At 57.0% G+C, this 27,567-nt stretch overlaps 3 protein-coding genes across 3 annotated transcripts; 2 read left to right on the top strand and 1 right to left on the bottom strand.

Annotated features, from left to right (window-relative positions):
* Positions 1 to 1,296: 1,296 nt before the first annotated feature.
* Positions 1,297 to 5,687, top strand: BESB_078870 (apical membrane antigen 1 protein; the record flags this gene model as incomplete). The annotated part of the gene is made up of 9 exons (XM_029366249.1): positions 1,297 to 1,390; positions 1,704 to 1,958; positions 2,328 to 2,642; positions 2,981 to 3,214; positions 3,577 to 3,799; positions 4,097 to 4,431; positions 4,587 to 4,674; positions 5,171 to 5,280; positions 5,629 to 5,687. 9 exons carry the CDS (start codon positions 1,297 to 1,299, stop codon positions 5,685 to 5,687), a joined length of 1,713 nt encoding a protein of 570 aa, XP_029217680.1.
* Positions 5,688 to 7,601: 1,914 nt separating this feature from the next.
* BESB_078860 (uncharacterized protein) lies at positions 7,602 to 9,443 on the bottom strand (the record flags this gene model as incomplete). The annotated part of the gene is made up of 3 exons (XM_029366248.1): positions 7,602 to 7,847; positions 8,508 to 8,608; positions 8,831 to 9,443. 3 exons carry the CDS (start codon positions 9,441 to 9,443, stop codon positions 7,602 to 7,604), a joined length of 960 nt encoding a protein of 319 aa, XP_029217679.1.
* Positions 9,444 to 12,834: 3,391 nt separating this feature from the next.
* On the top strand, positions 12,835 to 26,448 carry BESB_078850 (uncharacterized protein; the record flags this gene model as incomplete). The annotated part of the gene is made up of 9 exons (XM_029366247.1): positions 12,835 to 13,612; positions 13,969 to 17,241; positions 17,631 to 18,254; positions 18,569 to 20,194; positions 20,491 to 20,703; positions 21,350 to 22,918; positions 23,356 to 24,171; positions 24,501 to 24,723; positions 25,416 to 26,448. 9 exons carry the CDS (start codon positions 12,835 to 12,837, stop codon positions 26,446 to 26,448), a joined length of 10,155 nt encoding a protein of 3,384 aa, XP_029217678.1.
* Between the last annotated feature and the right edge of the window lie 1,119 nt (positions 26,449 to 27,567).

The raw sequence follows: 27,567 nt of genomic DNA, 5'->3' as shown, positions 1-27,567 counted from the left end.
GAGGGGGGAAGTTGTTCGAGCAGCAGCCAAGGCCGCCTGACAGAACCGTCACCAGACGAGCAGCATTCTTCTTTTTGCCGTTCGCCCTCACAGCATTTGCCGACAGCGAGACAGCGTCCACACCTTGTGCCGGGCCAGCTTGGTCGATGCTGACTGGCTAGCGGCTTCGGTTGACGGATTCAGGAAGCAGGAAGGCGAACCCACGACACACCTCGGCCCTCGGCCGCAATGTGACAAATAGCAGCTGCTACTTCAATGCATCTTCATTGTGTGCTTCTACTGGGGAGCAGAAAGTGACGGACACATATGAGACCGTGTGAAAAACATGCAGTCACCTCCAGCCAGTAGAAAGCCACTCGCTACGTGCTTGGTGCGGCCACGCTCTCATGCCACGCTGTGCCCCAGCTTATCTACGTCGATTTTCGTCTCTCCGCCTTCTCCTAGCCTCGACAGGCGGATTTTCTACGTGTCATCCTTTCTTTTCGTATGCGTCACTTCCCGTCCTGATACAAATGCAGGCTTTCGAAGTAGTTGTCACTGAGTCCCTCTTGTTCAGACATTTTCCGAAGAGTCCGTGATTCGAACCCCATATCACAGGCGCGGACTCGGAAGGGCCTAGTAGTGCAACATCATGTGAAGAGAGGGCGACAGCGACCACGTGTCATTGGGATTTGTACCTGAACGCAGTTCAGTTTCTTGTGGGACGTTGTCGTATGTGCCGGTGAGCTAGTTTCTGCGCCCCTTCGGACGCGAGACTCTCCCTTGGAAGTTTCTTGTGGACGCTGCTGCAGAGCATTCCTCGATGAGTGTGCGTGTCAACGTTGCGATCCCTTTAGTACACCATAGTGGCCACTAAAAAGCTCAGAGCTCACCTTCTTCTGGTACATTCTACTCTTTCAACGGGCGTCTATCACAGTTCTATCGCCCCGGCAGCGGCTAGCCTGTTACCCTCTCTGGAGGCCATGCGGGCACGTACTGCCGGAGAGGAGAGGCTTCGGCAGAGAAGAGGCTTCGGCAGAGACAACGGGACCTTACTCTTTTTGCAGTTCACACAATGATCGACAGCCGACGTCCCTACAGATCGTTGCTTGCGATCTTCCTCCTTCTAGATGTCATCTATATCGCCGTCGACATCGCCGTCCCACTCATCTCTGCGTCTGAAGCACAGCTCAATCAAATTAGAAACCTATCATGGGTTCACTCCCACCAACTGCGTGTCGATTCTAATAGAAGGTCCAGCGGGGGGGGGCGCCAGTCAGCACGTCTCATAAGGCGGGCCGCATTACAGAACATGCAATGCTCGCTGTTGGCGACACGAAAGAGAACCTGTGGGCAACCGTGTCTCCTTTTTCAGAGTTCATCCGAAGGTTCAACATTCCAGCGGTTCACGGTAAGACGTTTCTTGACTTAAGGTGCACGACGGGGGACGCGCGAGGTTTTTGAGGGTAGGATTATCGTGCCTGTTTGTCCTGCGGTCGTGCTATTTCGAATTCGAATCAGTCTGATGTGTGGAACCCGCAGGAGGATATGAATCACAGGCAGGTGGACAGTTGCTGTAATATGGGCGGCGGAGGATTCGATGGACCTCAGCTGCCGTCTTGCTGCGACGATCAATTAGCTCAGTGGGCAGCTGATACGTGAGGAAAACGTATTATCGCTGTTCCACTACCGAGTCGTTTTTGTGTATGCCAACGAACGCGTAGGATCTGGCATTTACGTCGATCTAGGCCGTGACACGGAAGGTTACCGAGAGGTTGCCGGCAGATGCCCCGTTTTCGGCAAATTTATTCAATTGCATCAACCATCTGGCTACTCTAACAACTTCTTGGACGACGCCCCGACGGCTCGCGCTTCATCCATGAGGCCACTCCCTGGGGGTTTTAATAGTCCGCAAGTCTACACGTCGGGCCAGAAATTTTCACCCGTTGAAGATGCCCTCTTGAAAAAAAAACTTGGAGGTACCTCAGAAGTGACAGCGTTGTTGAAGTCCACAGCGCAAACTTGTGGGTGGCCTGAGAAGACGCGTGGCCTGTCTGTTTGTTTCGCTCAAGCCTCGTCAGGAACAGCCACGCGTTCGGGCAAATGGTGTCCGTGTGCTTTGCTATTCAGAGGGCGGATTCGCCAATAAGCCAAGATACGACGTCGGTGACGGCAGTTTATAGTGGTTGTGTGCTATATCGCTTTATACACGCACTTCAGTCCGTAGTTCGGCGCTCTGTACAACCAAGCGCCGTTGTACTGTTTATAGCAACATGAACGGCCGAGAGTGCGGGGAGCATATTTTCAGTGTTCTCGTAGTTCTTTTGATCGCTTGGCCTTTCATTCAGCCTCGGCACCTCGAACCGCAGTCGGACGGTGCGCCTTATACGCATACTCAACCGCTGCCGTCAATCCTAAAACGGGCGCCACCAGCAACTACAAGTATCCATTCGTCTACGACGCCGCAAGCGCAAAGTGCTACGTCCTTGCGATCACCGCTCAATTTCTGAAGGGTCAGAAGTATTGCTCGGTCAACGGCTCTCCGAGTGGCCTGACCTGGGCCTGTTTCGAGCCACGGAAAGAAAGTAGCAGCGCAGGGCAGTTTGTCTACGGATCTGCTTTTGTGGCGGAAGGCAATCCGGATGAATGGCAATCTTCTTGCCGTAAGCTGTTTCGGCACCACCTAGGACGGTCAACCGTGCACTTCACGCAGTAGCTTACTATGATTGTGGTCGTGCAAGGCTGGCACGAGTCAGACTACCACAACGGACGCAACGTACATGGGAACACACCATCGGTCGTGGGAAATCCAAGGATCCTGCACAGGAAACAGTTTTCCTGGGGAGCACTGAAACCCTTTGGAAAACGAAGTAGAGATGGAGGAAGCATGCGCCATCGTGCTATCGTGCTGATCGGAGACAGCTTCAGGTTAGGCGAAAATAAGTTACACGAACTGCTGTAGCTGTGGGGTCTGAAAGCGTGTGTCTGACTGTGGCCTCAGCAAATGACGCTGTCAAAGATGCACTCTTCGGCAAGTGGACAGGTGGCCAGTGTATTCCGTTCGGCGCCACAAATTCAATAGAAGCGGAGCCGGCGTCGAAAAAGGAAGAATGCTGGAGTAGAGTTTTTCTCAACACGAAGGTCGCATCAGATGCGCCAACCACGTACCCGGAGACAGCCCAAAACAGCTGGAATGATTTCTGGCCGGTTCATCAGCAGTCTTCGCCGAAATCAGGTTAGAACTTTATGCACCCTGCGACCATGCCGCAGTCTATGCAATATCACCGCGTGCCCCACCCTGGCCACAACACGCTACCGGCTACACCAGAGGTATCTCTCTTAAGAGAGTGAATCACGGCGATACGCAGCTGCTATGAGCCACGGTGTATTGTCCTGTAAGCATGTGGAAATTCAAGAGAAACACCTCCGCTGTACGAACGCTCTTGCATGGTTCATGTCGTTACCTGTTACTCCGTTATCGACTAGGCCGACGTCAGCAGACAAGTGCGAGGGCAAGCGCACGACGACGCCAGAAATGCTTTGGTATACCCTTCTTTCGCTTTATACACTCACTGTGTTTGTGTGCCGCCATGACAGGTGGCGTTGGCGCGAACTGGGCGAACTTCTACAAGGATGAGGAAAGCGGCAAGACGCTGTGTGCAATCTTCGATGTGGTCCCGGACTGTTTCGTTTCCGAGGGTGGTGCTGTTGCCTACAACGCACTGGGCTCTCTAACGGAGGTCAACCTTCCCCAGTGTAACCCCGATTCGTTTATCCCGATAGAAGGCCCGTGCGAGGATTGTCTGCAGACTATTACTACGTAAGCTAAAGGATGTGAACTCAAAGAGAGAAATCAAGTTTGTACTGCGCGTGGCAAAATATTTTTGAGGAACGCTGTGTCTCAAAGCAGTCGCAGCCCTTTCGCGTGAGCCTGACACAGAGCTTCTCCAGTGCTGTCCGGGGCCACCAACTGATTTGGCAATCTTTGATAATAGATGTGCCATCGTGAAGGCAACCTCCCTGAGATAACGAGTGACTGTATGCCGTGTATATTCTGCTGGAGGTTTGCGGAGCAACATCAAGTCCAACTGTTTCCGCTTGTGGCTGAAATTCGCAGATGCTCTCAGAACGAGCTCGTCCAAACAACGAAACGGTGCTGCATCGACCCTGAGGTTTCACCTTCCCCACCCGAGCCTCCAGTCGAACCGCCCGAGCCTCCAGTCGAACCGCCCGAGCCTCCAGTCGAACCGCCCGAGCCTCCAGTCGAACCGCCCGAGCCTCCAGTCGAACCGCCCGAGCCTCCAGTCGAACCGCCCGAGCCTCCAGTCGAACCTCCCGAGCCTCCAGTCGAACCTCCTGAAGCCCCTATTGAGCCTGAGCCAGAGCCATCTGTGCCGGTGCCTCCGACAGACGAAGCTGGAAGTGGAGTTGCACCACCAGAAGAGAACGGTGGTAAGGGTTGCGCTGTATGTTTTTTACGATAAATGGAATGATGCTACTGTGAAGCTCGTGGCATACTGTCAGGCAAAGCACGGCACAATCCCTACATGGTGCCGTACCAGCTGTTATATAGACGTAGTGTCATATCTCTGTGTCGCACCTCACAGGTGTCAACGCCGCATTGATCGCCGGCGGCATTGTCGGCGGCCTGATGCTCTTAGGTGTGATTGGAGCGGGTGTAGGGATGTATTATCGGTAAGCTCTAGCCACGTGCCTAGCTGCTGGCAGGCGTATCTGTTCACTAAGCTGCTCGAGCGGACCGATGCTGCGAGACAGGCTGCAGTCGCTCGTCAGTCGCACCAGTCCTTGTCGGTAGACGTAGACTTCTCGCACGGCGCCCGAGATACTAGAACTCGGAATTGGGGTGACGGGACGAATTGTAACTTGCTGTGCGGCCTTGCTACACCGTGTGTTTATCTCCCGCACGCAGAGCACTACGTACGTAAATGCATCGCAGCCCATTTACACAGTTCAGTCGGGGATACAAATGACATTGGTTAAAGAACACCTCCAGTGTATTGTGGGCCCTCCTCGCGAACGCAGGAGACGTTATACCTAGCTATACGATAGTGACGCATGCAGATATGTATGACTCAGACGTTATGGAAGTCTCGATTGCAGATACGAACTACAGGCACTTGAATTTGCTTCTGAAGGTTCTGCATCTCTCACCTCTTTCGGATGCCTGCAGGAAATCTACACACCCTGCCGCTGACCACCTTGCGCCTGAGGTGGCTGGAGGCAGGGAGGGAAGTAGGGCGAGCGATATCGCACTTCCTCCGGACCAGTCGTGGTGGGATGGTAAGCGCACTCCTGCACATACGTACTGTCGCCTGTAGATTTCTGTGTGCGCATTGTTGACTCACTTCCGCGCCCTGTGGGGAAACAATCTTGCGTCTAACCAACACCGGTCGGCGCTTTCTGCCCGCCGCGCTATGTGCTAGTCCGCCTCTGTGCGACCCCACGTGAAGACACACTGGTGGCTGAGTTTTCAGCTCCCCGGTTGTCCAGCTCCGCTCCGACGAGATGCATGTTTCCTGCGCACCTGAATAAACTGCTGGGTGTAAGGAGGAGTTCCCGACAGGTTGTAGCTGACCAATTCGTGTGTATCTTGTTTTTCAAAAACATGTGCCCGTTTGTTGTGAGCAGAGGGACAGACGGACAACGAGGCACTGCTGGGTTCTAAAACCATGGAAGCCAACTACTAACGCCGATCAAAAGTGTATTATGCAATTATGGAATGTGGTAACGTCGCTGAAACGAACAGACAAGCCCACCCGAGCGTGCCAGCCTTCCCCCTCGAGGCGGGGGGCTTCAGTTTGTGCATTGGTGTTCAAGCATGACGTGTCATTGCGGCAGCAAGCACACACCGTTTGTATGACCGATATGACAGCATTCATCAATGGATTCGGCGAGCCAGAATATGAGGCCATGCAGTGCTCGTCCGTTTGTCGACGTTGACCAGTGAGGAAAACTACACAGCCACTCGGAGATAAGGGGTCTGGGTCATTGACATGAGCACTGAAGAATGGTATCCTGTGTTCGCTCTTTGGGCCACGCTTGCTTTATGATGGAACTACCATCCCCCTTTCCTTTGCCTCCCCCTACTTTTTCAAAGTCCGAGCGTTGGCAGGAAAGCCTTCATCACTAGCGGCCACTGTTTATCTGGCTTCCCTCTGCTGGCGATCCTTCACGGCCCACCAGTAAAGTGTGATCCGCGAACTGCAGGGGTAGGAGCCTTTGCCAGGCGCGATATCCGCCGCTTCCATGATTCATTTCCTTGAGACAAAACAGTATATGCGTGATAGCTCGACACTGAAACACGGGGACAGAACAGCCAACACAGGCCGAGCGGCTTAGATGGCTTGCAATGTGTGTCCAGCATGTACAGCTTGAAGCAAGCATACCAGCTAGATAAAAATGCACAACCGCGTGGAAATCCTGCTGCCAACACTATACTTGACGTCAGCTGTCACTTGGTCAAGATCTATGGGAGCGATGTGTGTATCCAGCATGATACCGTCAAAAACGTCTTGAGACGGCCATGCTGCCAACTGCATGTTATGCACGTGCTGAGAAAAGAAGAGCGGAGCTTGAGGGGTTGCAAGCCGAGGAATTCGGTTGGCTGACCCGCAGCAGACACCTGGGTACCGTTCAGTTATATACAACGTCATACCTGTCATCTGCTAGCACTCGGTGGTTGGCTTTCGCTGACCGGTGCTACCGAAGCTCGGGTGGATAACGGATTCGGCTCGGTATTGGCATCCATGGAGCCCGAACGAGCAAACAAAATTGAGTCAACGATTTCTTGGATTCACTCCTCACCCGGCGGGTCGCACCAAATTTCTTCTTAGTCCGTTGGTCCACGACCTTCACTATCATGGTTCGGCTTGGGCAATGCTAAAGCTGGCGTGTCGGCTTGGCGTGTGACAGCTGATACAGGTTTCTCTCCGACTGGCACATGCAGCCCTGCCTTTCAAGGCACGTTGCAGTTTGCCGAATAGGCTCTCCCCGCTCAAGAGGTGCCTTTGGTCACGCCAACTCATAACAATGGAGTGGCGTCCGCCACCTTGACATAGTTTAGACGCCTCGCTTCTCTATTGTCGACACAGGATGCCAGCAAACTACAAATGGAAAAATTCCCTGTCGTTTCCCCGAGATCGACTCATCGCCACGCTATTCCAGATTTCGGTTCGATGATCACTGCCCGGCCACAGAATCACCACTGCAACACTTTTTTTCTGGTGGAGTCCCTATCAATGCTAACAATCTCCAAGAACCATTGATAGGCGTGCAAGCACCGATTCTCGCTCTTGTATGTTTGCGATACGGCGTGTATGTGAAGGGAGAGATAGGCTGGATGAGCCCTTCAGAATCATCCAAGCGCGCATCAGAATGCTACGTGGCTCGAGTTAAAGCTCGTCCTCCGGCTTCTATGTTTCAAAGCATAACTATAGACGGGCAGTTTGGATCGGATTGCATAGACAACAAAAAAACATGTGAACATATGAAACCCGCGCGCGGAGGCGCCATCGCACCCCCTATTTCACGTTGACAGGTCATATCCTTCCCGGAGTATACCCGTTACATGTGAAGGAAAGTACAACCACGGATGTCGGTGATCATTTACCGCACCCGAACCAATCACACTTGATGCTTCCTGCATTGGCGAAGAATGGGCGACTCCGCATGGACTTGTCCACATCGGCTGGCAATCGGGCCCCATCAGGAAAGATGCAGTGCGCACTCATGCTAATAAAGTCCATGTTGCCTGCATGAGACACAAATGGGCACTGGTTGTAGATGTAATCTACACCAGGATGGGGGGGAGTGTATCGTTCCTGCTCCGGGGTGCGGTCTGGGTTGGCCTGATCAAACAAACAGCGGACGCATTCTCAACAAAATCATCCACTTCGTAACAATGCAGCGGCGACCTTCCAACATGCCATCCACGGCCGGGGCTTCCACGGGTTTCCTCCGATGTTTGTGCGAGGCGTGCAAGCATGAAGTCAGCAGCACTTCTATCGCGGAAGTTGAGAGGAAGACGACATATACTGGCATAATTCTTGTTTTCCACGACGTATTCAGGTGGCACTGTCGTCTCAGCTCAAAAGAAACGACACAGGAGGCAATGCCAGTCGAAGGGTCCTGGCAGCATAGGACACCCGGAGACACATGGACAGACCGCCCACCCCGCCCAACCGCCCCCTTGTCCCTGCAATTTGCGAAATAGATGGGATTCTGTTCCCACTTATCAGAACCAGCAAGAGAAAACCTCTCCTCAGATGCTAGTATGGTTAGCAGCATCTACGAGTGATCACCTCTTAGACTGGATGATTTATCACCATTTCCCGAGGAGTCTACATATTACGATTTGAAGGTAGAAACGATTTTCACGAAGCTCTACTGGCGACTCAGGACACGGGCGTTGATGTGTGGCGTTTCGGTGGCAAAGTGCTTTGCCTGCTGCTAACGCATATGCCTGTTGCGTATTTGAACACAAGCGCAAGCATCCCCGCTGAACTCACCCTCATTTTAAGATACTCTCTACGCAGAGACTGGTAGTGGTCATAGAACCACAGAGGGTAGAGAGAAAGGTCCCAGATGTCCACCGTAATCCCTCCGTCGGCTGAACGCAAAGCAGAGTCTCATCTCACATGCACAAGATAACGGTGTATGCCCACCACAATTAATACGAACGTTTGTATTGAGCGGTTACAACGTGCAGCAAGTACCAGCGGAGGAGATCCTGTAAAAGTGTCTGTCGTCAACGAATTTTCGAATACCATAAGGCGTACGCTCATTTAAACGCTGATAAGCAGACTGGATGATCCCTTGTCCTGCGACTCACGTCCTTGGAGCTTAACCCTGTAATCGCCGGTTTCGTTGGCTTGCGCAACTTTCTCATCGTCGAGCATTTCGTCAATCATGCTCAAGGCTCCCGTCAATTTTGACGTCCGAGCGCGTCTCAGCCTCTCCTCAGAAAAAAAGTCTGCGGGCACCGACGGCATGGACTTAAGCGTCGCTGCTCTGAGAACGCCTTCAGATTCGCTGGCGGAATTGACTTTCATCTTGTCCTCAGCAAAGAAGTCTGCGGGCACCGACGGCATGGACTTAAGCGTCGCTGCTCTGAGAACGCCTTCAGATTCGCTGGCGGAATTGACTTTCATCTTGTCCTCAGCAAAGAAGTCTGCGGGCACCGACGGCATGGACTTAAGCGTCGCTGCTCTGAGAACGCCTTCAGATTCGCTGGCGGAATTGACTTTCATCTTGTCCTCAGCAAAGAACTCTGTGGGCACCGACGGCATGGATGTCAGAGTTGCCCCTCTGAGTACACCTTCTGATTCGCTGGAGGCGACACCACGTGAAGCCTCAATCGCCCCCTGTGACCCCGACTTCGCCTCTGGGAGCGCAATGTTAGACTGAGAGAAAAGTCTTGCACGGTTGTCTTTCGACTGTGCCATGGTGACTGCGCGGCGAATCGAAGAGTTTGGCAAGGAAACAGCTAGAAGCGGTTGCACAGGCAAGGCACCCGCGAGTACTGCACGAGCCAGACTTTGACTCTGGAGGCTTCGTTCAGCAGATCTTCAAAGTGCTCATGCTAATGCATACAACAATCACGAACGAGACCGCCTTTGCCTAGCTGGGTAGCGGGGTCAGGATCTTGCCGCACGGGGAGGGGGAGACGTCCAGACACTTGCCTCACTTACCGAGTCAGAGCAGTGATGTAGCTACGGCTGAAGCAGCTGCAGCCACCCGAATCGTTACACATAGGTCGGAGCACCAAAGCCCGACAGGCGGACAAGCGATGCCACGAAGGGCAAGAACCTGCGCAGTAGCGTGGGGCAAAAGCCAAAAGCTACGTAATGGAGTGAGGGATCAGCGAGCGCGAACTGCAGTTCTTCACCGCGCGCTTTTCGATGGAGGGAGACAAAAACCACTGACGCACGTGTGCTGATTGTCGCGGTGGGATACAAATGAGGGGAACGAGGAATGATGCGGCGCAACGGGAGTGTCGCGCGGCTCGTCGGCCGGGGCTAGTATGACTTCAGGGTTTCTGAACAGCCGGCACGAAATCAGGAAAGCCAGGGAGTGTCGCTCTGATGACCTGCAAAAAACGCAAGGAAATGAATCTCCCGGAGAGATGTGAGGAATATTTGGCAATGCTACAGAGGAAGTTGGAGTCCACAGGGAAGGAATTGTGCGCCAAACTCAAACCGGCGAAGCGCGCTAGGGTCCCTCCGAGCGCGGGTTTCAACCGTCCGCGCAACACTCGACGGTGAGCGGCGCGCCGAGCGGCGCAGCTCGCCACCGTGCAAGACATTCGTCGAGACTCGCCGCTGGTTTCCAATGTGGGTTCGCCCACCCTGTGTGCCACTTTTTTCACACAGGCCACGTCCACACCACGTGAAAAGCATGGAAAGTGGACGACGTGCACACCACGAACGAATCTGCTCGCCGCCAGTGTTTTCCGCGCCTAGGGAAGCTATAGTATCAGAGAGTAACAGCATGTCGCCTGAGATGGCCGCTGGAACCTGCGATAGCAGGAACACGCCGCTATGGCATCATTTGCACGCAGCCTACGACTCCTTTCCTTTACGAAAAAAAGGCACAACCGCGCGAATCACTCAGGAAGCGCCAACTCACTCTGATGCAGAGACAACCAGCAGAGATGCAGCCTCGTGGCTACGCCAGTTTAGCATCTCCTGCGCAATCAGGCCCTAGGGCGAGCCGGAGTTCAGTCAGCCCCGTATGAGACGCCCCCGTGGCACGCCCCTCTACTCAATTGAGGAATTTGGCACTATATGCGTCCACGATCTGCTGCATTGGGGCGGGAAAGGGTTGCATACGCGAAAAGCAGGGAGGGATGTTGCCATGTATTTTTTTCCCCGCGATTTCCCTTGTTCGGCGCGGACACGACTGATGACAATTACTAGCGGATTAACCTGAGAACGAGCTGAGTCGTAAGAACTACCGTCGGTCTCCAGGTTATGGTGCCCTTCAGGCAGGTTCGCAACTACGTCGGCTGCGTTAGGTGGCGTGAGCTTGCCCTCAAGGTTCCGCTGTGTTTTATGTTCAAATGATGACAGAGTGGAGGTACGAGACTTCGTGTGAACCTCCGTGAGATTAGCTGGGGGCATGCTCCTATCTTCCCTTGAGTACGGCCTAACAGCGTGCACCGCGACGATGATGTCATGACTTCTCTTAGAAAAAACCCACACCACCGAGTCGTACCATCATACCAGAGTCTCACTCATGCCATATCAATAGGGGGTGCGCCGGATGCAAACCTGGGAATATCGCAGCTTGCCGTTCCCAGGACAGTGCGACGCTCCTCTGATTCCTATGGAGTATAGCGGAAGCCAGCCAAATACCTGCCTATGGTGTGTAAATGATCCCCGCCTCGCTTCCGACGTGGCGGATCGATGAATTTTACAGCCGGTGTGCCATAGACTCATGAATAATACGCACAGCTACAATTTACTACGATGGTTGAACCATGACGCCATTGAAACTTCGCGGTTATGATGCAAAACCTCACTGCCAACAGGCCTTCATTCTTGACTAGCAGTTGAAGAGAAAGAATAAATCATGCTTGGGGTAGCAACTGTGTAAGCTATCACCCCCGCTGCTAAGCGCGTTGGCGATCTCGAGACGGATACACCTAGGTTCTCACTATAGTGCGTGCTGTTCAGTGGAACAACAAGATCTAATGCGAAACGAATCCTACGCCATTTACAGTTGCAGGCAAACACTTTCCTCCATGAAATGAAATGACCTGTAGGCAAACCTTGTGTTCGTCCTCGATGCTGGGGACGGGTAGGGGGATACCACGGCTCCTACCTGCCGGCTCGTCACTTGCAGGTATTAGTTGTCACAAACGAGGAGACACGGACGATTTGCTGCTTACAAGAACACTCTAGCTGCCTGTATCAGCAGTTCACGTGGTTTTCGCTTCGGCACTGTGTTGTTCCCTTGTCTTCTTGGTCATCGATAAAGCTGCGCGAAAGCGGACCAGGGGAGCTGCACTACCGCCGCCCGCAGCTTGTGAAGCCGGTGTCGGTTGAGGCATGCGGAAGAAAAATGTGCAAATCGTCGTTTTTCTATTGACGAACCGATGCCAGCATGCACACGTGAAGTTCGTCTCAAATATCCTTTTTTCTCTCAGTCATTGTTCAGGCACACACATATTTTTCCGCGTGACTGTGGTGACATTTCGTGCCTGCGCTCGCTCTACTGCTAGTGTGCCGTGTGACCGCTGTTCCGCTCATATAGCTACCTCCCGTTTCCTGGAGGATGCTTACCGTTCAAATGCCTCACATACACCTCAGTTCTGCTGTTGAGGCTTTTTACTCTTCCGCCATGTGTAGCAGCGTTGGCGCAGAGAAGTTTTTCCACCGGGGATATCGATATCGACATCCGGGGCTGCTATCGCCGCATTATGGGTTGGCTTTTTCGGGCGTGTGAGAAACTGTTGGTGTTTCTCTAGCAAGCTGCTGCTGTTTTGGATTTGGTCTTCCGTCTATTGTATCGCTGTTCCATTTCCCATCCTCGTCCCTGTTTTTCGTTAGTCGCGCCTCACATTCACTGCCCGTGCCTGCTGCCTCGTGTGACACCCGCGAGCCGTCGACCCTCGTCTCGTGTGCTCGTTGTTCATTCGTCCCATTTGCTGCCCGTTCGTTCGTCTGCAGCGTATTTTCAGCGAGCCCCGCCCTTGAGAGTCACGGATTTCTGCTTTTGCTTGATGGGAGATTATGTATGCTGGATTCCGTTTACGCAGCAGTTTTTTTCACAGGCCCTCGTGGAGCCCGTTTCCACCGCAGAACAGGCGGGCAGTCTGATACATCCACAAGAATGAGTCCGGCTGCTGGCGGCTCCAACGACCAGCCCGGGAGGGTGGCCGATGCACCGTCCCCTAGTTCGTTCGATAGCGATGAGGCACCGATTTCGAACCCCCGCCGCCCCGCGAACGGCGCGGAACTCGAGTGTGGCAATTTCCCTTCAGACACCGGTAGCACGCAGTACGCGCCGCCTGACTCCTCCTCCTCCCCCTCTTCACTGACTTCTGCTGCCGTCTTCGGCGAGCAGCCATCTTGCGTTTTTTCTCCTGCGGAGGGCACAACGTCCACGGCGTCCACAGCTTCCTCATTCTCTGGGCCTCTCTGCCGCGTGCTGCGAACACCCGCGGGACTCGGTGACGCGGACGCGTCGGCGTCAAATGTCGTCGACGCCGACAAATACTGCCCGAGCACGCTTCAGGGGAGCGAGCTCCCAAGTCATGGGGAGGCGGCACCAGCACGTCGGTCTCCGTCTTTCTCTTTCCCGTTGCCGCTGCCTCTCGCGACGACACCGGCTCACCCCGGGGAGGTGTCCTACAAGCAGCATGCCTCGACCCCGGTTCTCGCACACTCTCCCTCCATCCCAAGTCTCCTGGTCACTTCTCCGTCTCTGGGGCATGTATCGTTTGTCTGCGGGGCGGAGCCGTACGCGGCGCTAGGGTGCGAAGAGCGGGGGTTGCCTCCGCGTTCGAGTGACAGGCCGTCGACGGGCTCCGCCGAGGCGCGCGAGGATGCCGATTCTTTGGCAGACGGAAAAGGAGCAACCGGAGAGGAGGGGGAGGGAGACTCGCGAGGTACGAAGCAGCGCCTTGCGCAGACGAGGGCCGCACAACAGCTGAGGCGAGCACGGGCGCCTGACGGTGCACCCGCCAAACGTGACGGGCATTGGGTTGCTGTGGTGCTGCCACATAGGGACAGTCCGGCGGCCCTTCTCTCGACAGAGTAGATGACCAGGGTATGGAGGGAGGATCCCAAGCCTAGAATAGATCCAGCGGCGCCGGCGAGTAGACACGGGTCGCAGTAGGCGGCGTGTAGGGCGCGGGCCTTTGCGCATTCAGGAATGCTACGCCAGAATCGTGCATTTTTCTGGAGATTGCGTGTCGTGCATTATACGAACGCCGTTTTTCCCTTCTCCGCTGTGTCGCTTCAGGTCGTCGCTCGCCTCCACTCTCTGCAGCCGCGCCTCCATCGGGTACTTCCAGCCCAGCAGCAGGGTCAGTTCTTGTATTGAATGCGTCGCTTCCAGAGTCTGAAGAAGTATCTGTCGACTCGCGTGCATCACATTCGCTTTCTGCGTGCCATCACCCCCTCGCTGGCAGCCGGCAGCACTCGAGAGAGTCTACAGTCCAGAGTGGAGGCGTAGGTGGCAAACGGCCGCCGCGCTCTCCGCGGGTCAGCGGCATCCACGTCGCAGATCCGAGAGGGCCCGAGGCGGAGGCGGCTCACCGTGAGCAGGCTGCTGCTTCAGAAGCGTATTCGCAGCGCGACCACACCGAGAGCGCGGACGCGCCCCTTGGGACAGGGCCAGCGAATGCTGACGGGGACTACGCTGAGGCCAGAGACCGTGCGGCATCCTGCGCCTCGCAGCGCGTGGCTTCGCCTTCGAAGAAACGCCTGTGCCTGGCGGAGCGGTTTTTCTTTGAACGCCAGCGGCAACCCCCACCTCCGATACCCTGTGCGTCGACGGTGACCCATGCAGTAGAGGCGTCGTCGCAGCCGTCGCGCCGACCGGAATCGCCGCCGCACGCGGAGACGCCCATTCCCAACGGACTCGTCGTGGAGTCTCCAACTCCCGGCGCCACGTTTTCGGGCTTGCAGACCTCAACGGCTGCCGTGCGAGGCGCTACGACGACGAAGGACGCCAGCGATCTTCACCGCGGGACTGCGTCCATTCACTCGCCGGGGCCCTCCGCCAGCGCTGGTGCAGCACGAGCCGCGGCTCAGCGAGAAAGGGGTGCACTGCATGGCCAGGCGGGCGAGGGTAGTCTCACGCCTGGAACTGCGCCTCTGGCGGTGGCGCGCACGGTGTGGCGACGCGGAAAGGGACCAGGAAGCCGCTGCTTCTCGAGATCGTCTCGAGCCAGTTCGTCAGAGCAGTCCGATGCTGTGCGACAGGCTCGGCCGGAAGAGAGAGGCGCGGAAAAGATCCAAGCGACACTAGCGGCCGCGGCACTTGCCTCCGCAAGCGTGCGTCGACTAGCTCTGATGGCCCCTCGCCGACTCGTGGAACACACCCTGACGCAATGGTGGTGCGATCAGGAGCAGCTCAGGCAGGCCGCGCGCGACCAGCGCCCAGCCAGCAGCTGCCGGATGGACCGAGCCACAGCCGTAGCGAGTGGGGGCGATGGCTGTCTGAGCGAGCGCCTAGCGCGAAGGGCACTGACGGGGTCCGCTGCAGGTGAGAAACCAGAACAGACAAATGAGAAAGACGACAGTCGCGACGAGCTTGGCGCTCCTCTTCAAAGAGACACCGGCAAGATGACGAAGGGCGAGCCGCAGGTGAGGACGCCTGGAAAACCACCAAGTGGCGGCCCAGTGCAGGGGTGTCTGCAGAGACATACCGAAGCTTCCCCTGAGAGTCTTTCCCCAGAGGACTGCAGGATGGCGAGTCAACGAGACTCTTGCTGTCGCGTGACGCTCTTTGCAGCGCGCCAGGTTCTGCACGTGGGGCCCTTTCGTCAGGCCATACGCCTCTTCCCTGGCGGAGAGACGCCTCGCGACGGGGTCCGCTCGCGTCATCTTTTTCGTGCATCTGCGCACATGCGCAGGCACAGACACGGGTCACGCGGTCGCAGCCGAAGTCTTAGCGAGGGCCGCGAGGAGAGCACAAGCGTTGCTTCCGTCGGCCTTCGTGAGCTTCTAAAGAACGACGACGCCGCAGAGAAAGGCACTGAGTCACTCCCGGGAATGGACGGATCGTATGAGCCTGACCAGGGGCCCCTCCCCTCTTCGGGCGGCCCTTACCCAAGAACGCTCTACGGTGCCTCAAGAGGCGCAGATAAGACGTCGGGCGAGACATCCACGTCGGGCGACCGGCGTCTCCCTCACATCACGTGCGGCCGTGACCTCCGCAGAAGGCGCGCGTGCCCTCCTCGTCACCGGTACTCTCCCTCGGATTCGCCGCGCGCGGGCGACAGAGCTGGCAGAGCTTGCGCGATCGTGATGGGGACGCGGAGGGCCGGAGCGAGCGCGAAAAAGCGCAGCCGATCCGGAGAGGACTTCACCAAGGATGGACTGGAAGGCAGTCAGGCAGCAGAGTCACGGTCGTCGACTCCTCGCTCTTCTGTCTCTTTCCATTATGGCCTGTCAGACTGTTCGCCCTCATCAGACCGCCGCGGACGGCAAGTGAGAGGCTTAACCAATCCGCTTGGGTACGACGAAGAACACTCAACCGGCGGTGCGCGAACGCCGCGACGAGCCGCGTGCTACAGCGGAGGAGAAAGCGATCCATTTACAACCGAGTCAAGAGATGGTCATGAAGGGAATGCCGGGTTACTCCCAGGGAGATGGCGAAGAGTGCGAGGAGCGCACACAGCTTTCGTGAGCGCTGTAGCAGTTGTGCCGTTTGCTCCCAACATCCTTGCCGAGGAAGAGCTGGCTGTCGCCAACCACAAGTGCGGCGAGACCGATGCAGTCACCATCTCAAACGGAGCTCCGAAGACGAACAGTGGAGGCGAAGCCGAGACGACAGCGGCTGCGACGGAAGGCTCTGTTGCCGCGAAGGGGCAACAAAGCGAATTACGGAACCCGGACGCGACATGCGAAGACGAAGGAAAACAGCAGAGCGCAGGAAGCGTCTCTACGTTGCAGAAAGACGGCGCATTGCCGGATCTACACTCCCAAGTTGGAAGCGGCGTATGTGGCCATTTTGGAGAGAACGCGACGCCATGTCTTTTTTCTGAGCCTACAGGCATTTGCATTCTGAGGCGCGCATGTCGCAGTACATGCAGGTGCCCTGTAGAGGCCTTTTCTGCCGGTGGGGATGCGGAAGAACGACAGCAAGCAAGAACCTCGGAGCGGCCGCCTGCGGAGCGAGTGCCTGCTGAAAGCCCTGATGAGGGGGATGTTATCGCGATATGGGCGAGTGCGCGAGATGTTCAACACGGCGGCAGACTGAGGCGGCGAGTCTGGCTTCCGGCCGGCACACGGCCTGGAGCGCCCCGCCACGCTTCTCGATTCGATGATGGGAATCCGAAACTCGAGAGAGGGCCGCCTAGTGCGACAAGCGAGAGTGACGACAGAGAAGGCGAAGCCGAGCCACTGACCTGTCCTGGTGATACATCCGCAGCCAAGAAAGAGACTGAAGACACGAATGAAGCGAATGCGCAGTCAGAAGAAGAAATTGTGAAGGAAATGAAGGCATGGTGGTCAAAAATGACAAACGAGGGTACGGACGCTGCACCAGTTCAGAATTGGACGCAAGGTAGGCATCGATGGGCTGCTGGCATGCTATATGTAAAAACGCGGGTTCTAGACACTTGGGGCGACGCTCCCTTCAATGTCGTGTACGCGCTCGGAAATACGCGCCGGCGGTCTGTGCGCTTGTGGCGTACGTCGCATGCAGCTGCCTTCCATCTCTTCTTTCCGTGCAATCCTGCGTGAAGATATGTGCTTGCTTCTTGTGTCGTGATCTACAGGGCCGCAGGTTCCCATCCCCGTTTGTGTATGCGTGCTCTCCGCATGTATGCTCATTGCGTGTTTTGTACCTACTCTATGGCCTCACAGATGTGTCCGCGTGCGACTACGAAGCTTCCGCTGGCGAACCCATTCTGCCGTTGTCCGGGGCTTTGTCCTTTATGCCATTCTCGCCAGACGATTTTGCGACGTCTTTCGGGACGATTGCCTCCCGTGCCGTCTCCCTTCTGGCCCTTGAGCTTCGAGCCCGTGGCGCGCGCCCTCTTTCCTGGCACCGCAACTTTGCAGACGACGCTGCCGGTGCGCGAGACACTACATCTGCTCGCGGTATCGAACTGGAGGGCAGAATACAGAGACTCAAACAGCAAATCTGGGATCTTCTGCGTCAACACCAGGAGGCGACTCACCACGAAACAAGCGCCGGACTTCGGCGCTTGTCATCGGCCTCCGCGCACCTTCAAGGAGAGGATGTTCAGCGCCTTCTGCGCCAGATTCGTCATCTGAGAGAGGAACAACGTAGCCTTTTTCGACTGACGCAGCGGCAGGCGGGGCGCAGCGAAGAAGACGGCGGCGGGAGCGCGTGCGTGCCTTTTGTTGCTCCCCGTTACAATCTGGGACGCTGCAGGCGCAGGACCCCCCGGTGGTACAGCGTAGGCGTTCGGTGGATTGCGGACTTTTCTGCGTTCGAGTACTTCGTCGTCAGAAACTGCAGGAGCGAGGCGGACGCGAGCAGTGGGTGCGCGTCGCTATACTCCGTAGACAGACTGCGTGATGTAGAGTCCGCGCCTGGAGACGGGAAAGGTAAAGCAGATACCATTTGCCGCGCCAGGGGAAGGCGCACGCATTGATGTTTCTGTTCGGGGAGGTGGGGGGGAGAGGGAAGGGAACGGGGAAGAGTTCTTGATTCAGCCCCGGCGCTCACCTGAGAGAGGCCTGTCAATTGATGCAGCGGTGCGCCGACTGATCTCCATGGAGAGCACTGTTCCGTATTTTTCCCTTTTTTTGCAGGGTGGTGTGCTTCCGTCTCCTCCTGCGCCGCGAAGCGTGTCTCTGTAGAATGCTTGGATGGCCGCAGTCTTTTTAAGTGTTCTGTTTGTTTCTCCGCCGTCCTTCAGGCTCTCAGCACGACATCGCCGGATATGAGTCCTACCAAACCAGCCCTCGGAGACCCCTGTCGCCCCCGCAGAACGCGGACGCTCTCTTGTCTACATTATGGGCGCAGGCGTATGCCCCGAGCCCTAACCAGCCGCGGGGTCTCTCTCCAGTGACGACGCCACCCCGTTCGGTCTCGAATACGCCGCCGCGCCGCGTCTCGCCGCCCACGAGCGACTGGACTCCTCAGACGAAGCGCTCTACGAGGAGACAGGGTGGGGCAGCTGAGGCCTCGCACTCCCGTAGCCAAAACGTTGAGGGCGGCGTAGGAGTTGGCGACACAGCGAAAACGGTCAACTGGGGAGGCAACAGCACGCCGGAGATCCGATGCAACCCTGAGGCCGTGCAAAGCCGCCTACTGCTGCATGAATTGTTACAGCCCCTTTCTTTCGATGCAGCTGGTCTCAAAGCCGCCCTCGCTCTCATCTTGCTACGTCTCGAGAGGTTTCTGAGGTTGAAAAGAAGGTTGCCATCTTCGCGAGACGCTTTGAGAACCGCGAGGATGAGGAGAAGGCGAACTCGACGTCTTCGGAGCCAGAGGACTGTCCTGTTCTCAACAGATCAACCGGACGCGTTCGCGCGTGCGGACCTCGCGAGGCAGCTGGACACCGCTGTCGCCCCCGGGCTTTACTCTGACATAGACAGCAAGGATCAGGGTCAGTTCTTCGCGGGCGAGGCGGCTCCTTACCAAACTCCGAACGGGAGAGAGAAGGGTGCGCATCCGCCCTCTGGGACGAGCGCGTCGCCACCTTTGGACACGCCGTTCCAGGACTTTGGATCGAGGGCATCTGCAGGTCCGGGGGCAAGGAAACACCGTCGCGATGACACCGCTGTCTCTATTTGGCCTGGCGACGCGGTGAAGGCATCTGGAGGCCGAGGTGAGCAGCCGCTTCCCGTGCCGTCTCCTTTGCGCCTCGCGCTCGTTCTGCCCGCCCTCGGCACGCCTGGGTCCGGCGCGGCTGGTCAGGCTTCAGACGAACGCAGCTTCCAGCCCTCGGCGGGATCGGACGAGCCCGCGTACAAGACGGCGACTGGTGGCGAGCCGCTCTTGGAGTCGGATAGCGGGGGCCTGCGCCGGGTCGGGGGGCCTGTCACGCGGCGCGGATGGCGGACGCGGGCCTCGAGGGGCGCCGCTTTACAGGCGAGCGGCACTTCGTTCCACTTCCACCACGACCAGGTTGACGGCGTTGAGACACCCAGGGATGCGTTTCCCTCTGCGCGTTCAGTCGATGGAGGCTCCTCGTCGCGGCCTTCGACGTGCACCACACCGCAGCTGTCCCGGCCGGCTTCAGTTGGTGGCGGCGAGAGACGCCGAGGGACTACGCGGGGGCGGAGCGCGACCCGACCAGGACAGGACAGCATGACCGCCAGGGCAGCTGTGAACTGTCAGTGCTTTCCGCTGGAGACCCCAGGCTCAGGCTCCGCTAGCGGCACAGACGCCACCGGCGCGGACGGTTCAGAGTCGCGACGTGGCGCCCGAAGTGCGCACGGGCTCGGAGAGAGCGATGGGGAGAAGGAAGACCGCCTGTCGGCGGGGTCACATCACTCTGATGGCGGAGCTTCGCAGAGGAGCGTCGGCAGCGGCGGAGGTGAGGCAGAGGCGACGTCTTCGAGCTAGAGGGACAGTGGACGCTGCTCACTGTAGTGCTACGCGCCCACCTTAGAGTGCATCCCTATTTCCTCCGTCAGCGATAATCGTCTATAGCACGTCGTTCGCTCCTGCAGCAGAGAATCACGTTGAGGTAACCTTGTGTCGCGCCGCGTTCTGCGTTGCCGAGCTGCGATGCTTGAGTTGTTGCTCACGGCTTTTTTCAACTGTCTGTCAAAGTGATTCTGGCGGTGAATGACGCAACAGGCCTCCCGCGTCTCTGTGGTCATCTCGCAGGCTCGTCCTCCTCGGGGTCCTCGTCTTCGTCTGGAGAGCCCTTGCCTGTTACTCGAAACACCGAGCGTCTGGAATCGGAGTCGCAGCCAAGGGAATCCCCCTCATTCGAGTCCCTTTCGTCGGCGCGAGGCAAAAATGTCTCGGTGCCCTTCTCCCCCGCGATGAGTCGCGGCCCGTCTCCACGACGAAAGATCGGAGATAATGTGGTTGAAGGTGAGGCCGATGCTTTCGCCTTCGCAGGGCGAGGTGCGCGGGAGTGTGACGAAGCAGCGATTCTTCATTTGAAATATTTAGTGTTCGTGGTAGTAATTCTTGAAACTTAGGGTCTGCCGGATTTGGCGGTCGCCGTGAAACAGATCAGTTCATAAAAAATGGTCAGGCTGCGCGAAAGCTGTCCGTGAATTGGTTTGTGACGGCGGATGTACCACCTGCTCTTGTTTCCGCTGAAACAGAGATATGTGTGTTAATGCATGTATGTGTGCTTTCTATTTGCATATCCGTTCTAGCCCGTGTAGTTGCCGAATACATGCATTTGACCCTCACAAATGTATACATGTGTATGCCAAAGTATACAATGTGTAAATGTGTCGTGACCCGCGTGCTTTGCAGATCTCGCGCTCCCCAGTCTACATAGGTGAAACCAGAGCGGTTTCGTCCTTCCTGTGTGAACGGGTCTGCGCCTCGTCTCTTAGATCTCAAAAACTTGCTATCGTGGCAGCTCTGTGATTGTGTCCTCATCAGTGCTGCTCCCTGCCAGCCTATGTTGTGTCTCCGACACGCTTTCGACAGTTTCTGTTTCCCGTCCTCGCAACCTCGCAGTCAAGCCAGCTGTGTGTGTTTTCGTGTGTATGTCTTTCAGCGCGTCGCAGCAGTTCTGGCGACCTCTCCCATCTTCTTCTGTGTGGAACGCGAGCTCCGGACCGACATTCTGCCTCCGCGGGGGGCCATGGTCAATTGCCAGCCGCGGGAGAGGTACTCCTGCGGACGCCGTCGCTCAGCAGAGCCGCGACTAAAGAAGAGGAAGGCATGTACGAAGGCGAGAGTAGCATGCCTGAGTGGCTAGTGGAAAAGGGCGCCTTGGAGCCGTTCTGGTGGCGCGCGAGGTGCTCCTTGTACCGTCACACCTCCTCTCGTTCCTCGCTTGGACGAAAGCGCAAATCCAGACACACCGACTACGGCTCCAGGCTCTACAGGCGGAGCTCGAGTGAGGCGCTTGAGGAAGCAGCTCGTTCGCGATTTCCGCACTTGGAAAGCGAGATTCGCGGGCGAGGCGGCAGCGAAGATCTTTGCGACCGGGCAAGCGCGTCTGGCTTCGCTTCTAGCGCATCGTGGCGTGCCGCAGAGAAGCGAGATATGCTGAGCGATGCGGAGGCTGCGTCGAGAGGCGAGAGCGGTGTCGAGAGACAGGAGAGCCTCGAGACGGGAGGAAGTGAAAGCGATGCTTCGCCCGAATCGGATACATCCACGACTACTGAAACCAGCGGGATCTCAGACATATCCCTAGACGTGGATAGCACTCTGCGCCTCGCGCTGGCCGACGCCGTCCTATCCCCGACGCTCTCTGCTCTTCGCTGCAGAGGGACAGAGCCCGGTGTCGAGGAGCAGGAGGAGGCTGGACACCCCCTTCAGATTGATGCCGTTGCCCAGCCGCTGATAAAGTGTGAGAAGGAACAGCGTGCCCGACACGAGGCAGAAGTCGCGTCAACCAACGCAGACGCGGGATCAACGCCGAACGACAGAATCCACGCGGCGGAGGACCGCGAGGCCACGAGGGTCGATCCTGCGTGCAGGGGGATGGACGGGCAAGGCGTGCAGAGCCTGGAAGGTGCCTCAGGAGACAGTGGAGACTTGACTTTGCCCTCTTCGAAGGCTGCCGCAGGGCAAGAGTTCCAGCGCCCCTCACCGCCATCACCGCGCACGCGAGTCTCTGCCGATCCAGGAAGGGAGGTTCAGATGGCTGCAGGCGGCGCGGATTCAGTCAAGAGAGAAGACGTTGATTCTCCGTACCCTTACAGCGATGCCAGCGCAAAGGAAGCAGCGTTTTTCGTTGCGGTTCCACAGAACGACCAAGAACTGAAAGAGACCCTGCAGGGCGTCGATCCGGCGCAGGTGCGCGCCTTGCTTGGAGACGGAGTAGGCTTTGTGCGAACGCTTGTGACGCTCCATAAAAAGCAAGAAGCCGCGGAGTTCCAGGTCGTGCCCGCCAGGGAACGCAAGCGGACGGCACATTTGTTTAGGGGCCTCAGCGGCCTGTTCAGCGCCTTGGAGTGCATCAGAGCTGACGAGGACGATGTACCGCGGGCTGAGGCAGAGCCTTCAGGGGAGAGAGAATTGGCCTGTAGTGCAGGTGCTATGGAGTGGAAGGAGGAAGACGCTGCACGCGCAAACTGTTCTGAAGGATCCGGGGACGCCCTGGAGGCAACCGCAAGTGAGAAGCGTACACGACAGGCTCCACTGCAGGGGCAGGGGGTGGGATAAACCCTATCCTCTCCCAGTTCCGCGTCCTTGTGTTCTTGCAAGCCACTCGCGTCCGCTGAAACGTGATCTGTGGCCTTTCGTAATGGCGTCCCGCGCTTGCATCTGCCCTCCTGTCGCGAATTTCGTGTCTCAAGTTTTTCCTTCTAGTCACAACAGATGGCAAACATCCCTCTTCAGCTCCTACGTTACCTTCCATGTTGTCTGTCTGTCTAGAAGCGCCCCTTTTTCACTTCAGATTCGCGTCTCTCCTTGAGTCTGCGTCCCTCTCCGCGTTTGGAGAAGAACGTTTTTCCATATCGCATCTATGTCTCCCTTTCCAGTTCATTTCTCGTCATGCTGCGTTACCTTCGGTTTCAGCTCTCTGTGTTCGTCGTGCCTGTGCTGCAGCATGCGCTGCCGATGGCGTGGCAGCAGCCTTCTGCAGCATAATGGGGGGCGGTGCACAGGGCGCCTTCGGTCCGACGAGGGTGGCTGAAGGGCCGCTGAAGCGCGAGAAGGACGGGTCGCACGCAGCAGGGAGCCGCGGAATCGGTCCTGCGAAACGCCTACGCGAGCCTGAGACGCACTTAGCTTCGAAGACGGGGCATGATGAAAGCCACTGGTGCGGCGAAGGAGCTGGAGGTTCGCCGGCCGTGACACTCAGCGATGCGGTTGTGGAGAGAGATGAGCGGGGTCAGCGAGAAGAGAGGGATGTGGCGTGGCAAACTGAACTGGGGAAGGAGGCGTCTCTGTTTCTTTCTGGTATCCTCGAGCTAAACGAAGTGAACCGGGAACAGCAAGAACAGGAACTGAACGGGGACAGTGATCCGCTTACGTCGCTTCTGCGTAGATCTGCAGAGGGAGGCCTGGAAGGAACCATGGCAAGCCAGGAGGGCAGTGGCGTCTATGGAAGTGAAGCAGAGGCCAGGCTGGACAGGGCGGTGGCGCAGGGTGAGCAGAACGAGTCTGCCAATATGAAGAAACACATCCACTCGGTTTCTAAAGAACAGTCGCTGCCCGAGGGGCAACGGGGGGAGCTAGCGGAGCCGGCTGCTGTGAGAAGCAAGCGGCAGAGACTCGCAGAGCAACATATCCGACAAGATGGCTGCTCGTTTCTTGAAGAGTTACTCCGCGGCGTTTGGGAAGCAAAGTCCGCCGGCACTTGTCTGGAGGACTTCGGTTCGCGAGATGCTCCGGAAGACGCGGAAAGCGACAAGCCAGTCTGTACGTACCTTGCCACTGCGTGACGCTACGCCGGTAGCTGGCACGTGCACGCCGAGAGACTTCCTTCATTTTTTCGATAGTTCACCCCAGCCCATGAAGTGTGCCCTGGATGAAGCTTTCTCGGCCTACCGGCGATAGCGATATGCGTTTGGTGCGTTTGAGTGCTGTCCAGAGTCGTTGTGACGTGGTAGGCGATCTCCGCCTCTCCACCATGATCAGCGCTCCGTCCTTATGTCGCTATGCAGACGCCTTGCGTGATCTTTCGTTCTGCACTCCCACCGTGAGGTGCGTCTTCATTTCGTCCTGTACGTTTGGCTCTCTTTGCTCAGTGAGGTCGCCCTGCGTGTTCGGCGCTCGGGGCGGATACCGGTGGAAAAAGATGCACATGGCCGCCGACGAACTCCAGTTGGACGATGAGGACCTTCCTCCCTGGAGATGCGATCTGAGGGATGCGGGGGCCCTTCGATCCGATGGCACGCCGAGCTGGAGGCGGCAAGGGGGCCATTGGGGTGCCAGCGCCTATCGAACTGTCGGTCTGCGGCCCTTTGGCAGGTAGGAAAAGCATGCGACGCGCGGGTCTAAGCCACACGTTTGCTGAGTGCCCTGGCGAAGCAGTTTGTGTCGTAGCCTTGTCTCTGCCTGGGAAGTCGCTGAAATAATTCCACTGCGAACAACCAAGCCATATTACCATATAGCAAGCCCACGTATCTTTGTCTTCCAGTGACCTTCAGTGTAGGGCGGAAGCGTAGCGTCGTAGAGCTACCCCGCTGGTCATACGGTGAGCAATCTAGGAGAAGGGATAGACTCGAGGCAGAGGCATACCAGGGCTAGGCGGCTTCCGACGGGAGGGTCTGGATGTGTAATCAGCGAGAGAGGCGTAGATCCCGAAAGCTGGACGGTGGCAAATAAGTATGCAATACTCCATGCGTCGCCCAGATGCGCCACTAGCAGATCAAATACTCTACGATACCCTTGCAGAGGCGGCCTAGGGGGGGTAGAGGGGGGACAGGGGCGGGGAAAGGGGTATTCGTTGAGTAAGGTAGCTAGACCGACTTCAGAGTGCGCTTAGTTACCGCTACATGAGGCGTTTGTTTGGCCTAGCGCTCTCTTTTTGGGATGCTAGATAGAGCAGCTGCGCACAAACGGAATTCGCCGCGCACAAACGGAATTCGCCGCGCACAAACGGAATTCGGCCATAGTTCACAGAGGCATACATGTATATCTGCCTCCTTTTCCTCTCTCAGGAAGACTCCGGCTTTTCTGTCCCCGGGATGGGACGAAGACGAGGCGGTCTCTCTCTCTTCTTCAGCCGATGAGCGAGGCTACACGAGTAGTGGCTCTGAGCGTTTTCTAACTGCCCCTTCGCGTCGACGATACGGGCGGCGTTTCCAGGGACGGAGCAGAAAGCCACGTGCAGGCGGTGGGGCTGCGACCCCGGGCGGCAGGAGAGACAGTAGCAGCCAGAGTGGTAGCTTCGGAGATACGCTCCGTCCATCCTCGCGTCTTTCGGGCGCAGAGACCCCGCGGTCGCTGAGCAAGGGGCGAAGACGGGTGGGCGTTGGAGAGTCGTCGCCATCGTTTTTGCGCGCCCCGACAACGAGGGCCGCTGCGGGAAGGTCAGGCCTCCCAGGGCGAGGCGCAGACGGGCAGGAGGGTTTCGAAGGAGATGGGGACTTTGGCGGGACGCCAGGTCGAGGTCACGCCGGGAGGCGGAGCGACGAAGCGGAGCGCGCAGCAGGCGAAGGCAAAGCTGTTGTATCGTCACTCGATGGAAGCGGGAAACGATCAACGTCTGTTCGACCAGGCAGGGGACGTGAAGGCGGAAATGACGCGGCAGCTGACACGCTGTGGCCCCCGTCCACCGCAGGCCATCACAGCTCTCGAGGCGGACGGCGAAGCCCCTGTGCTTCAGCTGCCTCCCCGTTGCCGACGGGGGTGTATTTCGATGCCTCCCGAAAACTCTGGCGATGCCAATGGAGGGAAAACGGCAGATTCAAGACTAAGGGTTTCTCGTTGAATGTGTATAAAACGCTGAAAGATGCGCGGCGTGCGTGCGTTGTGTACCGGTGCCTGATGGGAGGATGGGAAGTCGACCCTCGCTGGCTCGGCCCCGATGACGACGATCAGGAAAACAGCGGCGGAGTGGATGAGGCTGTCGGAGTTGGCTCATCGGAAGGGGCGTCGGGCACGGCAGGATATAGCGAAAGTAAAGCAGACGAGTCAGCGACTTCCCCTCTAAAGGAGGGATCCACAGGATCTCCTCCTGTCTCAGGATAGACGCTGCGGCTTCGAGCTTAGAGGAAATGGCAGGAAAGATTGTGCTACGTATTGAAGTTATTGGTAGCCCCCGTATCCCCTTGTGGTTGAAATCTAAGTGCTGTATGCAATGTGTTTGTCATCTTACGCGTTCGGTGAATATGCGGTGGAGCCACTTGAACGGTAGATCCACTTGAACGATAAATTCTGCAAGTAAACTTTCGTGACGAAGAGTGAAACCCCTGCAGCTTGCTTCATTCCTTAAGAGTGGTTTCTTTCATTGTAGCCCGTCGCGTGCACGGCGGGAGGAGGTGCGCGAACCAGGTTCTCAATTCTGCCAAACGTGAAGACTCGCCCCTTACATTTTCTCAGTGGTATTGGTGACTTTGCTTCCGGTGTGTTCACGGGTTCACTGCCTGCTGGCACGCATCCCTCTGAAACTAACGCTGGTGCACAAGAGGCCGGTGCTCCGGCATCGAATGAGCAGTTGTCGCAAACAGTCGCACGATTTGAACCCTGGGCGCCGCATGCGAGTACGGTCCGTTAGACGTCGGCATTCTGATTTCCCCAACTTTGAAAATCAATTACAGAGCATATTCGAATGGACGACTTTCTTGGATATGGCCGCTAGAGTCATCTCCTTCCCCATTCCCGCTTCCACGTTTGCAGAAGCGCTGTTGCGCCCAGGAGTCACCGTTGTTCCACGTTGGCCCTGTGGTTGTAGTAAAGCAATTCTCTATGAAAGCGACAGCCTGATTTAAACTGCTGCCAAGGAATTACTGGTGGCGCTATTGGGACGGTGACGCGAAACGAATGCAGGGGTCGTCTTTCATTGTCCGTCAGTCATTGATAGCATTAGGTTTCGCTACAGCCAGGCGCCAGACGCAGCTTGTCGAACCGGGAGAGTCGCCCATGGGGTACTCCCAGTGTCATGAAAACAACTCTTAGGGCAAAAAGCTGCATGTGGTTTCGGCCAGGGGCCTCTACCGGGAATAGGTTCTACAATTTGGAATACATTATATCCTGTACGTGACGGCCATGACCCACGCTTGCCCCACGTGACGCGGACTGGCAAGCCATTCGACCTGTTGTGCTGCCTGTTCATTCATCAGTCCCACGGGTGGGGGTCTTCTTGCCTCA

This window comes from Besnoitia besnoiti, chromosome VII (genome assembly GCF_002563875.1).
Source record: "Besnoitia besnoiti strain Bb-Ger1 chromosome VII, whole genome shotgun sequence".
Taxonomy (NCBI): Eukaryota; Apicomplexa; class Conoidasida; order Eucoccidiorida; family Sarcocystidae; genus Besnoitia; species Besnoitia besnoiti.
The sequence above is the reverse complement of the archived record's forward strand: the minus strand, read 5'-3'. Positions and strand labels throughout refer to the sequence as shown.